This window comes from Genypterus blacodes, unplaced genomic scaffold (assembly GCF_046128005.1).
Source record: "Genypterus blacodes isolate CSIRO-AG114 ecotype Tasmania unplaced genomic scaffold, CSIRO-AGI_Gbla_v1 ptg000144l_1, whole genome shotgun sequence".
Taxonomy (NCBI): domain Eukaryota; kingdom Metazoa; phylum Chordata; class Actinopteri; order Ophidiiformes; family Ophidiidae; genus Genypterus; species Genypterus blacodes.
In genome coordinates, this window is record NW_027466946.1 from 35001 (window position 1) to 50000 (window position 15000).

Sequence of the window (15000 nt, forward strand, 5' to 3'; positions counted from 1 at the left end):
ATGTAGTTTGTTGGACCTTCATCATCTTCATTATCATCATCTTCCTCATCTTACCTGGTAGTTCCGGATGGCGTCCTCAAAGCGTCCCACCTCGTAGCTCTCTGCGTTGTAGTACTTCACCTGATGAAGATGAACACAGACACTGTGACATCATGCGGCGTCTTCATCAGAGTCAGAGGGGTCAAAGGTCAACGTACCGTCTCAAAGTTCAGCAGAGAGTCCACAGCTTTGGACTTGGCGTTGTTGTCCTGCAGGTTCATGTCTCGTCTGTACTTGGTCCTCCACTCGGTGATGATGATGGTCAGAGCTGAAGGACGAAGAACAAAAGGTCAGGAGGAGCAGAGAGACAGAGCGAGCGGGGGGCTACAGAGCGAGCGACTCACTGAGGTAGAGCGCCATGCAGACGAAGATGATGAGGCCGAACCAGGCGTTGAAATAGGTGATGAAGAAGATGATGGCGATGATGATGTCGGCAATGGTGGGCAGGATGCTGAACACGATGTAGCTGCAGAGAGGAAGAGGAAGAGGAGGCCGGTCAGGGTCTCACGCTCACCACCTTCACCACATGGGCAGGGCCCCTCTGGCAGAGCTCACCTGAGCAGGCTGTTGATGGAGGAAGTGCCGCGGTCGATGCTGCGCAGCACCTCGCCCGTCTTGCGCCCCAGGTGCCAGCGCAGAGAGAGAGCGTGCAGGTGGGCGAACAGACGCACCTGCACCAGCCGGTTGGTATACTGCTGCACCCGGATCCACAGGAAGGAGCGCAGGTTACTGACAAAGCCCGACGACCCTGAGAAGAGGAGGAGGAGGAGATGAAGAGCAGGAGCCACGGCGCAGAGCTCTGGGGTCCAGATCAGAGGACCTACCTCCTCCTCCACCCTGAAGCAACTTCAGCAGCACGTAGATGCAGACGGTGGTGGCCAGCGTCCTCCAGCTGCCGTTAGCAGTCAGCTCATTCACTGAGAGAGGAAGAGGAGCAACACAAGGGAGGATGAAGGGAGGACAGCTCTCTCTCACACACACACACTCAAAGAGCATCAGAGGACATGGGGAAGTCCCTCACCAATGTTCTTGTAGTAGATGGGCACAAACACGTTGATGGCCCTCTCCACCCCCAGCAGCCCCAGACAGAAGAGCACCAGCAGCTGGAGGAACAGGTTCCCCTGAGGCCACATGTAGGGGACCAGCAGGCCCACCTTCCTCCTGAAGCCCTGCCAGGTGGACTGGTTCTCCTCTGTGGCCCCCAGCAGGCTCTGACAGACAGACAGACAGACAGACAGACAGAATTAGTGGATCCTTCTTCATTCAGCCTCCATCATCATCATCATCTTCATCACCACCTGTCCACTTTGCTCCACATCGCGCTCGTCTTCATTGATCAGCAGCATGTACGGTTTCCGTGGCAACCCTGGAGCCTTCAGACCGATGAAGAAGAGCAGCCCGGAGCCCAGGAAGCGAAGCAGCCACAGGCCAAACTCCACCTGAGGGGTTAAAGGTCAGTCAGTACCCTTCATCTCTATGACCTCATGTTTGGGACTTACTGATCCATCTGTCGCATGAGTTCAGTTTCTTTCTGATCATATTGGATCAATACTTCATTCATTCTGTGTCATTCTGCTCATAAACAACCAGCTGCTTCACCTCTTCACCTCTCTGGGCCTGGTCAGGTGACTAGGGCCCGGTCTGACCCATTTATATGCAGGACAGAGGATTCTGCTGACTCAGCGTGGGCGGAGCCACGTTTGTCTGACTGGTCATGACTCAGCGTGGGCGGAGTCACGTTGGTCTGACTCAGCAGCTCTACATCTGTTGTTGTTGTGGATCATTCAGACATTCTACAGCTGTTTATACCACAGACTTTAAGACCTACTGAGAAGAGACTGAACAGTTTAACTTCTATGTTTACATTGAGACTGATTGACCAGCTGTTATACTGGAGTGGGTGTTGGTGTTTGTCCCTCTGGACGCTCTAGCAGAGACTCTGTATTCCCCCCTCATGTCAGCGTTCCGTCCCACCTGTTGCTGCTTGGTCTCCAGACTCCACCACCAGTGAGGACTGTACCAGGAGACAAAGGCCAGGTTCTCTGCTGAGAAGGCCAGGGCCCAGAAGAGCAGCAGGACGATGCTGTGTCCCCTGGTCCGGTCCCTCACCAGGACCCTGCGTCTCTCCACCCTGAGCAGGGCGATGGCCGCGGCCCAGCCCAGGGCGGAGAAGCAGCCGTACAGGAGTACGTACCCGGGCAGCTCCCCCCCGCTCGCCGCCCGCCACACCAGCCCGCCCAGGAACTGCAGCAGGAGCAGGAAGGACACGGCCTGCTGGAGGCCGAAGAGGCGGGAGCGCGGGATGAACTTGGGCTCCATGGCCGTGCCGTACCTCTGGTAGCACACGCAGTGGACGGTGCCCAGGAAGAAGGCGATGGTGAGGAGGACGGTGGGGATGAGGGTGAAGTAGAAGCAGGGGGAGATGCCTCCATCCACCCAGGTGATGGAGATGGAGGCGTTGACCTCACAGTAGCTCTGCAACAACACCATGGCTGAGGCTGGAGAGGCAGGAGACACAGAGTGAGACATGAAGATGTGAACACAACACAACAAGATCTCCTGTTCCACTCAGGGGCCAGATGGAGTGAAGGGACAGGTAGCCGTGTTACCTGGTGACCGCAGCCTGAGGATGCTTCAGTAAAGGCAGACACGCTGTGGCTTCTACTTTAGAATGACTTCAGCACAATGGCGGCAGTGATAAGAGCCGAGGAGGAGCAAGGTCACAATTAGTCACAAATCAGCTCTCATATTGTTGGAATATAACCAATTAATGTCAAACACACATAAGTAAATGCAGTAACTGAGGTTAATATAGTTACAAGTAACCAAATGGCTGGCTCCGGGAAAGTCTGGAGATAGAGTAATACATACGAGCATTTACAGCGTCTCTCTCCAGGAGGGCTAGATAACACATATCTGCCAATAGGTGAAGAGGTCACTGTATCACTTTATCAAAGCTTCAAGCATCTGTGGTCAGGAAGAAGGAAGAGAGGGGGTTTGCATGGACGGGCAGTCAGGGGGGGCTTCTTCAGATCAAAGGGCTAATTACACTATACTGTTGTTCTTTAATTTACACAAAGAGTATTCTACTTTCCCCCACAGACAGCTGTTCATCCCTCAGATTTGAATCTTAGCACTGCCCCTCTTGAAGCTGGCTGACCGATAGATAACAGTTAAACTACAGTGTCATCAGTGAATTGATGACGCCTTGTGTTTGCGGCATAAATGAAATTGTACGTGGAACCTCACGGCCTGACCCACGACACAAGGACGGGGGCAGGACGAGCGCTCTTCAATGTCTTATTCCAGTAAAAACCCATCTGAAGATTTCAGTTCATCTTTGCCTCATCATTCACCACCAAAACAACGAACACGAAGAAAGACCATCAGCTAGGTCCTTTTTTCAATAATATCAAGACCAAAGTCCAAACGGAAGAGACTTGAGTCTGAGCTCCAGCGCCTCACTCTGTCACTGTGCGCGAGCCTACAGAGCCCCGAGTCACCAGATAACACGACCACCCATTCCCACGCCACACTGTGGTTAGCAAAGGGCGGTTACACAAACTTATCCGTCCGTCTCATGGTAAACAAATGCGTGACGCCACAGAGTGAGGACATGCAGCTACAGCAGCAGCAGGTCATAGAGCCGGAAAGTGTGTGTAGTTTGTCTGAGTAAGGAGCTTTGTTACCTCTGTCACCGCAGCGACGCAGACGCTCCACTTGTCGACAACACCAGTTAGCTTACAGAGGTTAGCTTAGCCTCTGAGTGAACACAGACGGAGAGAGTGCACTTATAGAGTCTTTATCAGCTTCATCTGTGCTGTGGAATTCTGAGGTGCGCCAACACACTCACACGCTCTAATGACGCCCATCCATGACTCGGCAATCTACACACGCTGCGGGGCCTGCACAGGAGCGCCCCCAGCGGCGGAAAAGGAGAGCTGCGCCTCTGACCCACAAGGAAGAAATACAAAAAGATTAAGAATATAGTCAAGATAAAACCAGTGAGGTTACCGTAATAAATGTGCTTATTTGTCTATACATTAGTGTTTTATTTGTATTTTTAGTATTTTATTGAGTTTTTCTGTGGTATTTCAATCTGTTTCCTTTGTGCCATTTCATCTTTTAATGACAAACTGTGTCACTTACATGTCTCTGCTAAGTACTTACTTACTTATACTTTACTTATACTGATGTGTATGTTATAACGTCCTAATTAAGCCATTAATTCCTCACATAAACGACAATTAATCTCATATCAATATGCATGGAACGCCTGGAAGAAAGGGGGACCTGCAATGCTGCATGATGACCAGTAGATGGCAGTAAGTACAAAGGCATAATTAGAGGGAACGGCAGGAAAAATGCAGCCGCAGTTCACACAGACAGAAACCAATCAGAGTGCTGTATGATGTCACTTTATAAATGTATGGTTACTTTACATCGCAAGAGTAATGAATCATGACCGCTGTGTCGCCTTAGAATGCGTCTGCCTCTGAACTCTTTAACAGAGAGTGAAGAGCGAAGTCGTCCATTGATGAGAAGCGTTTCGTCAAACTGTACATTCAGGCTGAGACAGGAGCAGCTGTCACATCTGGGCTCCTACAGATGGGAATAAAGGACAGTGTGTGTGTGTGTGTGTGTGTGTGTGTGTGTGTACCTGCTTGCCAGGGGAAGTGGGGGAACCCTGGGAGTGAGTATGAGAAATGAAAGACACACACGCACACACACACACACACACACACACGGGCTCAGGCTGGGATGCAGAGAGGGACATCTTATCATTTCCAGCCTTCACAATGGACATAAAGGAGCTGCTAATCTGCTTCATCTCCTCGCCTCCTTTGTGTGAGTGGAAATGGACCTTCTGTCCACCGGCTGCTTGTCAGCCCACTCTATTGTCCCCCGGTGGATGTGATGGCCTGCCCGTCACAGCCCTCATCTCTCTGCCTCCTCACCAGGAGCCCTATAAGCCCTTTAGGTGTGTCTAATCCCACCTCCTGTCTCTCTCCTCCTCTCTTTGTTGGTCTCAGGCTGCCTGACACGTGTGAGCAAATAAGACCGATGGCTTTGTCAATCTATTCCCTTGATTTTAGTGGGAAAGGAATGTTGGTGCTGCTGGGAATGTAACGTTCACTCTCCTCAGTGCTGCAGGGATCCATGCTGCTGATTGGCTCTTTCACAGGGGGGTGGAGCTTTGGCACCTCTGCTTCCACAGGTGAGCCCTGATCTGTTGTGTGGTTGGCATGACGACCAGGTATGGGTTTGGGTTTGGCTTCCTGACCGAGGCTCTGAATCTGAACCCAGAGCCCCACAGGAGAAGGTCCACCTCTCATCTCCCCAGCTCTCCTAGGCTGTGCTCATGGAGGCAGCATCAGATGTTTCTCACTCTGGTCCCGTTCCCAGGTCTGAGCTCCTCATCCTGCCCTCCTGACTCCATCAACCCTGACCCCGCATGTACACGCAGCACAGTTTGAGAACCATCTGCTTCTGCACTTGTATGTTCTTGAACCACGGCTCAATTATATCTGCTCAAACTCACAGAAGAGGTCAGATCATTTGTCTGAAACACGGCTGATGGCTTCACTGTCTTCCCTTAGAAGGACTTCAAGGCTTCTCCAGCGTCCCTCTGCGGCTGTGGAGAGAGGAGGGAATTCTGGGATCAGATCTCCTGTCAGACAGCTCTTCACACACACAAAGGGGCTCTGGTCCCTGCTGCTGCTGCACTCTGAGAGGAGCTGTTCCTTCTTTTACCTGCAGGCGGCAGTGTTGATCTTCAAGCACAACAAACGGCACAGACGGTCCACTTTGTCCTTTTGTTGTCTTTTGTTCTCCTGATGAATGGAAAAAGCCACAGCGCCAGACTGGATGGCATCAGAGAGGAACACAGATGACCCAGGACCAGGACCAGGACCAGGACCAGGACTCCAGACCTTCGTGTTTTTAATCACAGATCTGCGTCCACAAACACTGAAACAGTCATAGATGAGAGACGGATGAGGTCTGAATCAGTGTTTAACATCTGCAGCTGATTATATCCATGGAAATGTCCAACAATAAACAATCTGCCTCTAAAATATAACTTTGGAACTCATTTTATGTTTGGTTACTTTAGGTTAAAAGAACAGGAATTGGTTTAAAAACAAAATCAATTAATTAGATCGGAAATGTCAATCTGAGTGTGTGTGTGTGTGTGTGTGTGTGTGTGTGCGCGTGCATGCGTGTGAGAGTGTGTGAGAGTGTGTGTGTTTGTGTGTGTGTGTATATGTGTGTGTGTCTGTGTGTTTGTGTGTGTGTGTGTGTGTGTGTGTGTGCGTGTGTGTGAGAGAGCGTGCGTGTGTGTGTGTGAGAGTGTGTTTGTGTGTGTGTGTATGTGTGTGAGAGTGTGTGAGCGTGTGTGTGTGCGTGTGTGGACAGAGGAGGAGTCCATCATTTAAAGCCCCCAGACCTTCAGCCTGGACCCTCAGCCCTCCAGGTGTTCCAGAGGAAACAGAATCCTGTTTGTTTGCTTTCTAACCTGGTCGTTTCTGCAGCGTTGTTGATTTATCAGCCGCTGAAAGATAGAAGCTCCGCACGGAAGATAAGCAGGAAGCGCCATCGTATGGACGCCTGAACGCTCCAACACACACAGGAAAATGGCTTAGGGGGGGGGAAACCAGGAGGACGGATCGGAGAGAAAAACAGGATTCTGTCTCTGTATGGAGCAAAGAAGAACCAAAACAGAGGAGCAGACAGCTTCCTCCATCTGGCCCCTGGGAGCCTTCATCCAGGGTTAGGCTGGGAGATAAGAGGAGGATTTATTTATTCAGGCTGATAGCTCTGCACACGTTGAATGATAAAGGAGTGTGTGTGTGTGTGTGTGTGTGTGTGTGTGTGTGTGTGTGTGTGTGTGTGTGTGTGTGTGTGTGTGTGGTGATCCTCTCTGGTGCCAGTCAGGATTAAAGGTCTCGTTCCACCCAACAAACACGGAAGCATGAGGATCCATAAGTGACTCGTCCTCTTCCTAATGGCTCTAATCTGTGCATCTGCCCCGACACACACACACACACACACACACACACACACACACACACACACACACACACACACACACCTGGCCCAGCACATTCCCATTCCAGAACAGGGACCACAGTGGGAGAAGGCCTTGCTCCTCATCAAACACCAGGGCTGGGATATTTCATCCATTGTTTCCAGATAAAACCCAGATCTAAAGTGGGAATGAGGGGAAGCGGGCCTTTTGTCGTTCTGCTCTCCTGGTGCCGGGGAGGAAGGTGTTGGGTTGGGATCTGATGTTATTTCAGTGGGAAACACATCTGCTGGGCTGTAAGTCACATCCGTGTTAGCTTCCCTGGTGCAGATGTTTCCCAGCGTGGTGACGTGTGTGTGTGTGTGTGTGGAGGTGCCGGCGCTGGTCTGGGCCCAGGAGAGGTTCTGTTGGCACAGCTGATGAGGAACCATGGGAACTCTGGGAAAGGCTTTGTTTTCTTTTGTGAGCTGTTGCGTTTGGCTCCTGATCCTGCTGGAGACACGGAGCTCCTGTCTGAAGAGACCACCAGATCCTACTGATCCAGGTCCTACTGATCCAAGTCCTACTGATCCAGATGCTGCTGATCCAGGTCCTACTGATCCAGGTCCTACTGAGCCAGGTCCTACTGATCCAGACCGTACTGATCCAGATCCTGCTGATCCAGGTCCTACTGATCCAGACCGTACTGATCCAGATCCTGCTGATCCAGGTCCTACTGATCCAGACCCTACTGATCCAGATCCTACTGATCCAGATCCTACTGATCCAGGTCCTGCTGATCCAGGTCCTACTGATCCAGGTCCTACTGATCCAAGTCCTACTGATCCAGATGCTGCTTATCCAGGTCCTACTGATCCAGGTCCTACTGATCCAGACCCTACTGGTCCAGTCTGATTGGTGGTCTATGGCCCACAGACATCCAGTAACATATCCTCCTTGGCAGAGGTAGTAACTCAGATGTAGTTTGTAAGTTCTGAAACTTTTCATTCGGATGATTTAACCCCATGTTGAGCTTCTGTCATGGAGAGAACCTCAGAAGTCCTAGAGTGATTGTGATTGGACCTGAGGCCATCAAAGCCTCTTCCTCTGGTGGTTGAACATGATTCTGTACTACAGTGATGTTGACACATTTATCAGCTCCACCGGTCGCCCCCTGAGGTCCCACAAGCTCTGGAAAACAAATCTCACAATAACATAAAATGGAAAACAGAGGGCCCCATCAGGACTGTGTGTGTGCGTGTGTGTGTGTGTGTGTGTGTGGAGGTGTGGCCCCCAGGTCAGGGGGTCCTTCTTCCTCTGGGAGGGACCCCAGAGTTACAACAGGAAGAGACTGAAGGTCAACACACAGAGAGTCCACCTTCCTGTCTGTCTGACAGACGCCTGTCTATCTCTCTCTCTCTCTGTGTCACGCACACGCACACACACACACACACACACACACACAGTGAAATAAATCTGTTAAATCCCCTTAATAAAGTAAATCTGAGCTCTATTCTATTGTTTTTCATAAACGTGTTTATTTCACCGTATCAATAAGTGAGTTAGATAAAGTTTCACTGTATTCATCCTGCTGTGTGTGTGTGTGTGTGTGTGTGTGTGTGTGTGTGTGTGCGTGTGTGCCTGTTTATCTGTCTGCCATCAGCAGATCCTCCTCATCATGGTCTCCTCCTCCTCCTCCTCATGAAGCTGCTCATGGCCTCCTGGAGGAGATAAGCAGCAGACAGACGGCCTCCTGTCGCCTCCTCAAACATCTCAGAGCAGATAAGGAGGCACCGCTCCTCCGTAAAGCCTCGCTCCCCCAGCCGCTCCCTTTGTGGAGGGATAAAGGAGTAATCAGCCTATTATTGATAGGGTTAATGAGGAAGACTGAGAGTCACTGAAGCCTGTAGACGGATAAAAGAGCTTAATTGTTTTGTGCTCACGTGTGTGTGTGTGTGTGTGTGTGTGTGTGTGTGTGCTAATATCAGGCTAATCAAATCCATTTCCTTCATTAGGAACTTTTTTCTGTCTTAATTAAGAGGCTGATTACAGGCCAGGACAGAGGTGTGTGTGTGTGTGTGTGTGTGTGTGTGTGTGTGTGTGTGTGTGTGTGTGTGTGTGTGTGTGTGTGTGTGTGTGTGTGTGTGTGTGTGTGTGCACACCTCACCTCGTGTCTCCGTCTCCAGCAGAGGTCAGAGTCGCTCGCTGCCTCACTGACTCCACCTGCACAAATCAAACACACCCACTGGAGAGCATCAAGGTGTGCCCACACACACACACACACAGATTTAGTGTGAAGCTCTGTCATAGAGCGACGGGCTCCAGAGCGGCGTACACCTGTGACTCAGCAGCGTGATCCTGTTTGGCTCCGCCTCCGTTACACTCCGGCCCGCAGCTTCCTGGTCTCCAGGCGACTCCTGCGTCTCCTCGTGCAGACAGGTGGCGTGTTAATGTGGGCGGCGGCCTGTGGAGGCGTGCGGGGCGAGTGGACGTCTGCAGCATAGCGATGGAGCAGAACGATGTTCCCCCGCACGCCCGCACGCTCCATCTACAGCAATAACACGGTTATGACTGCCAGACATGAGGACTGCAGGACACACACCATTACGCCTGATGGTCTGTGTGTGTGTGTGTGTGTGTGTGTGTGTGTGTGTGTGTGCGCCCCCTCAGGGTCACACATCCTGTTTGGCTGATTCAGGAGTCTCGCTGCCATTTTGCTCGTCAACTTGGGTCCATGCCGCCATAACCGTTAGACATCTGTGGGCGAGCGAGCGGCTCTGGTACCATGATGATGATGATGATGATGATGATGATGACCCTCTGCGGCCATAAGGAGACATGAACGCCCTCAGCGCTCTGTGGACGCCTCAAACTGTCCTCTGGTGTCTCCACACACATGAAGCTGCTGCCTGAGCGCCTCATCATGGAGGAGGAGGAGGAAGGGGAGCTGCTTCATCCTCACGTCTGCAGCTTGTGAGCCTGAACATCTTCCTCATCCTGTTTTTTTGTCCTCCGTCTAAAAATTGTAATGAGATCTTTACCCAGAATCCCTGCTGCTCGTCTTTAGGGAGAGAGGAGTGCGTCTGTCACCGAGCCTCTGAAGGCGGCGCCGCATCATTAGCTCAGAGTGTGGGGGGGGGGGGGGGCAGCTCAGACATCAGCCCTGCACACGGGAACAAACACGCCATTAAAGCCAGAGCCTCACATATTACTGTAATAAAAGCCTCCGCTCGCCTTTATGGCCTTTTTAATTATGTCTATTCGTCTTGGCGGGCTTGTGAGCAACAGTTCATGATGAGGCCCATTTCCCCCGCGCTGCGGCGCCGGCAGCACGCAGGAGGGGGCGGGGCTGGAGGGGGGGGGGGCTGGAGCGGCCTGCAGCTACAGGAGAAGGATGGCTTTTAGATGTCTCTTATCTGTTCCTGCTCGCTGTGAAGCTTCTCTGTGTTTGCTGCTCTGGACCAGGACGGATCAGCTGGAGCGCTCCGTTAAAGGATCAGGACCCTGGGATCAGAACCCTGGGATCAGGACCCTGGGATCAGAACCCTGGGATCAGGACCCTGGGATCAGAACCCTGGGATCCGGCTGCAGGTCTGGAAACACAAACCATCCAAACTCAGCTGGTCTCACTTCCTCCGCCTCCATGCTGATCCAGGGGCCTGTGGTGGGCGGAGCCTCAGTCTGAGCGGTGAGACACGCAGAGACCCTGGCGGTGGTGGAGCTCAGCCTTTAATGCCGGGTCGTTGTCTGCACACGCTCCATCAGCTTGATCCTTTTAACCCGGCGGGCGACAGTAACACTCAGACAGGAAGTAACATTTAGGCCTTTATTGTGATGAATCAGGTACAGACACAATGAGCTGAAGCTTTGCTGCTGCCAACGACGTCGCCCACGGAGACCAGCAGCACCACGGCCAGCGCCCCACCCCCCCCCACACACACACACACACAGCAGGGCCTGGGAGGAGGAGGAGGAGGAAGAAGAGTCGCTGATCAGGAGGTGGAAGCAGAACGAACGGCACCATCATGGGTTCTTTCCCCGCCTGTGTGGGTGAGGAGGGTCTGACATCTTCCTCAGCACGATGGGGCCCAGAGCAGCCGTCCCCTCCCACTCCAGAGCTGCACCTGTCCAGAACACCAGAGGATCAAACTTCTTCACAGCATGAAACTAATCAGTCAGATCGACTGGACAACTTAGAGTCGTACCTGCGTCTCCGTGCCTGCTGCTCCTCCTCCTCCTCTTCCTCCTGCTGCTGCTGCTGCAGCTGCTGTCACAGCACACACACACCTTGTTGTCTCCGTCTGATGCCACCCACCTGCCACACACACACACACACACACACACACACACACAGGAAGAAAACACCTCCAGAACCCAAACACATGCAGGAGAGGAAGCTTTGGTGGGGCAGCGACCCCATGTGAGCCAAATGATCAACCATGACGGCGTGGACAAACCTCTGAGCTTCAGTCAGGAAGGAACAGGCTTTATGCTGCAGGTCCACGGGAGCAGAGACGCTCGTGGCCTTCAGGCGACATGTGATGAAGATCTACAGGAGGAAGATGACAGAGGGACAGACGTGAGGAACCTTCAGGAACATCCGTCCAAACTGTGCCTCCTCTACATGAAGCTCCTCTACATGAAGCTCCTCTACATGAAGCTCCTCTAGATGAAGCTCCTCTAGATGAAGCTCCTCTACATGAAGCTCCTCTAGATGAATCTCCTCTAGATGAAGCTCCTCTAGATGAAGCTCCTCTCAGGCTCAGTTAGATCCTCTGTCCCAGCTGGAGCTCAGCCTCACCGAGCTCCTGTTCTCTCTGTGGAACATGAAGGTCTGCAGCTGGAAGTGGAGTTTCTCCTCCTGGCTCCTCTGCATGAAGAAGGACTTTGCTCCTGACAGCTTAGCATCAGTCAGACACCTGACAAGAGCAAACACACACATCAGTGTATTCATCTACACACTGAGGAGCTCCTGAGCCTGTTCACACACACACACACCCACGCTCTCACCCGTGGTTGTTGATGAAGGTGTACCCTGGCTCAGCCCCGGGGTCGGCCTGTGCGGTGGCCACACACTGGTCCACATAGACCCTCAGAGGAACATGGTGAGCCCGGAGCACCGCCGCCTCCACGTGCATGACGTCACCCAGGAAGTAAACGCTGGACGGCCTCGCCGACTGCCAGCCCTCTAATCCAATACAGAGGAAAGATGGAAGTGGAAAATGATGGCTGGGCCTGGGATTAGATTAGACTGAGCTGAAGGATCCTGAGGGGAGACGGGTCTGAGCAGAACATGATACAGGTAGAGCAACAAGAGCAGCCACTACATAAAGAGCAGTAAATACATTTACACAGTCATTAACCCTTAATGAGACCTGCGTCTGATACACTTCTGACATTCATCAATCAATTCAGCATCAAGACAAAAAGTCCACATGTGGAAACTTCAGACCCTCTCAGAGGAGAGGGAGGTTCAGATCCAGGGTTTAGTCTGATCCAGGGTTTAGTCTGATCCAGGGTTTAGTCTGATCCAGGGTCTGATCCATCAGCAAGGAAGGAGGTTTAAAGACATTCTGTCATTATCATTACATTTCCTGATCTTCATCTGTCTGAGCTGTGTGTGTGTGTGTGTGTGTGTGTGTGTGTGTGTGTGTGTGTGTGTGTGTGTGTGTGTGTGTGTGTGTGTGTGTGTGTGTGTGTGTGTGTGTGTGTGTGTGTGTGTGTGTGTGTGTGTGTGTGTGTGTGTGTGTGTGTGTGCTCTCACCTGTCATGAGACGCAGGGTGAAGTCCAGCTGCTGCTCTACCAACACGTTGGAGCCCAGCGGCCTCCAGCTGGGCCACAGAGCGTCACTGCTGACGTAATGTCTCCTGAGGGGAGACAGAGCAGCCAGTCAGACGCAGTGATAGAGCTGCAGGGCCAGAGCAACGCTGAGTGCAGAGCGTACCTGGGGTAGTGGCACTGGATGCTCACCTGAGCCCGGTTGGTCTTCAGTACCGGGGCGGGGCCAGAGGGAGAGGGGGCGTAGAGCAGAGAGAAGCTGTAGACCAGAGCCTCTTTACTCACCTGAGAGAGACAGACAGACAGACAGACAGACAGACAGAGACAGAGAGGGAGACACACACACACACAAAACCAGTCAACTGAAACAAAGTGGTTGTTGCCATGGAGACAGTAGGAGGCCCCCTGGAGGCTGAACCCAGACCCCCCTCACCTGCACGGTGCTGTTACAGTCCTGCAGCCGGGCCTGGATCAGGAGCAGCTTCTCCTCCTCCTCCTCCTCCTCCTGGGTGTGGCTCGCCCTGCAGCCTCCTAACGTCAGGTCGCCCGCACGGATCAGCTGACCGTTCCCTCACAACAAAGAGCAGAGAGAGGGGCGTTAGCCCAGGCCGCTCCGCCCGGCGCCGCTCGATATCACTCAGCAGGACAAACACACAGGCTGCACCACTCCACAGAGGAGGAGGAGGAGGAGGAGGAGGAAGAGCTGGTATTGATCTGTGGGTCTAAACCCTAATCAGCTGCCACAGCTCTGCCCAGTCTGAGGAGGAGGAGCCTCACAGAGAACCTTACCTAGGAAGTTCTGTTTGACCTCTATGGTGACCTCTGCTTCACCACAGCGCACCGCCACCGTGTGGGCCGGCACCGGCACCCGCTGCTCAAACCTCACCAGAACCTGGAGCACAAAGTGAGCTGATGAGGAGAGAACGAGAGGAGAGGACCAGAGACTAGAGATGCTACACTGTAGAGACCTTCATCATCTTCATCTGCTTCACCTCTGACCTCTGTGTGTTCCTCTGTGTGTGTGTAGATGTTCTCCTCCTCCTCTTCAGGTCTGTAGGTCTCTGATGGACCCTGATGGATCCATGATCAGGTGTTAGAGCCTCTAAAGCTCCTCTACATGGAGACAGAAGCTTAGATACAGGCTAATATGTTGACCTCTGACCTTTGACCCTGAACCCAGAGGAACAAACACACAGAGGTGAGAGGTGAAGGAGATGAAGATGATGAAGACAAACCCCCTGACAGCACCTTTGGTTCCTGTTTGATGGGGTTGAGGTCTGGGCTCTGGACCAGCCCGTGGGCCCGGACAGAGGGGCTTGGTTTTGGTTGAAGCTGTCGTGGGTTCAGAGCTGGCTGGTGCTGCTCTAGCTGATGCTGCTCTAGCTGCTCTGACCTCAGCAGCTGTGGGTTTGGTTCTTCTTTGGTTCGGTTCAGAGCTCTGGCGCCGGAGTGCGACCCGGTCTGAGCTCCAGCAGAGAGGAGGAGCACCAACCTGAGGAACGCTCCGGCTCTGACCCCCATGCTGGCTTTGCTGTTTGGTGTCAGGAGCCAAACGGACATGTGGGGCCTGAAGCTCCGCCTCCTCTTAATGACCTGATTGGACTCCAGCCTGCAGGATCACAGCTTCCTGTTTCTGCACAACGAAGCTGTGAAATATGAAGACCGGCCACTAGAGGGCCAACTTACTGCCTGATGAGTCAGCTGACACACACACACACACACACACACACACACACACATCACAGATCCCGTTGACAGGTTGCAGTAAAGATGTTAGACTCAGAGAAGTGAAGCAGAGGAGTCAACATTCAAACAAACACAGCGACTGTAAGCTGAAGCTTCTGGCCTGAACTGCTTGACGCCTGACCTTTGACCTCCACTGAGCGTGCTGAGGATCAGCAGCAGGTGAACCTTCTGTCTGTCTGTGTGTGTGTGTGTGTGTGTGTGTGTGTGTGCAGCATCACTCTGCTTCCTGGCTGTAATGAAACTGGACGTGTTTAAACAGACACCAGAGCGACCCGGCCTCAGAGCGGCCCTCCAGAGGCTCATCCATCAGCCCGCGCTCACAGGGATGTGAACCCGTGCGTGTGTGTGTGTGTGTGTGTGTGTGTGTGTGTGTGCTGCCTGGGCTCATAAAAACAGATTTACAAGCTGAGAAATGTGAGCCAGAGCGACA

The 15000-nt window shown here is 52.6% G+C and overlaps 2 protein-coding genes across 3 annotated transcripts in view; both read right to left on the reverse strand.

The window, feature by feature from the left end:
• Positions 1-3926, reverse strand: part of abcb6a (ATP binding cassette subfamily B member 6 (LAN blood group) a) — an 8080-nt gene extending 4154 nt beyond the window's left edge. The window contains exons 1-9 of one of the 2 annotated variants that reach the window (XM_076165437.1): positions 3729-3926; positions 2014-2537; positions 1338-1478; positions 1061-1250; positions 864-956; positions 595-787; positions 384-505; positions 198-307; positions 55-120 (exon numbers count right to left, since the gene is read on the reverse strand). In XM_076165437.1, coding sequence (XP_076021552.1) covers positions 55-120; positions 198-307; positions 384-505; positions 595-787; positions 864-956; positions 1061-1250; positions 1338-1478; positions 2014-2529 — 1431 coding nt within the window. In that variant the 5' untranslated portion in view covers positions 2530-2537; positions 3729-3926. Of the gene's footprint in view, positions 1-54; positions 121-197; positions 308-383; positions 506-594; positions 788-863; positions 957-1060; positions 1251-1337; positions 1479-2013; positions 2538-2648; positions 3314-3728 lie in introns of those variants that run through there. The other variant, XM_076165438.1, reaches the window with a different exon arrangement.
• A 6958-nt stretch (positions 3927-10884) lies between these two features.
• LOC143012353 (zona pellucida sperm-binding protein 3-like) lies at positions 10885-14345 on the reverse strand. The gene is made up of 11 exons (XM_076165436.1): positions 14073-14345; positions 13614-13716; positions 13258-13394; positions 12991-13109; positions 12810-12913; positions 12056-12233; positions 11847-11964; positions 11503-11594; positions 11251-11360; positions 11072-11163; positions 10885-10968 (listed from the first exon to the last, which is right to left on the reverse strand). The coding sequence occupies exons 1-11, from the start codon at positions 14343-14345 to the stop codon at positions 10885-10887; spliced, it is 1410 nt and encodes a 469-aa protein (XP_076021551.1).
• Positions 14346-15000: the final 655 nt, after the last annotated feature.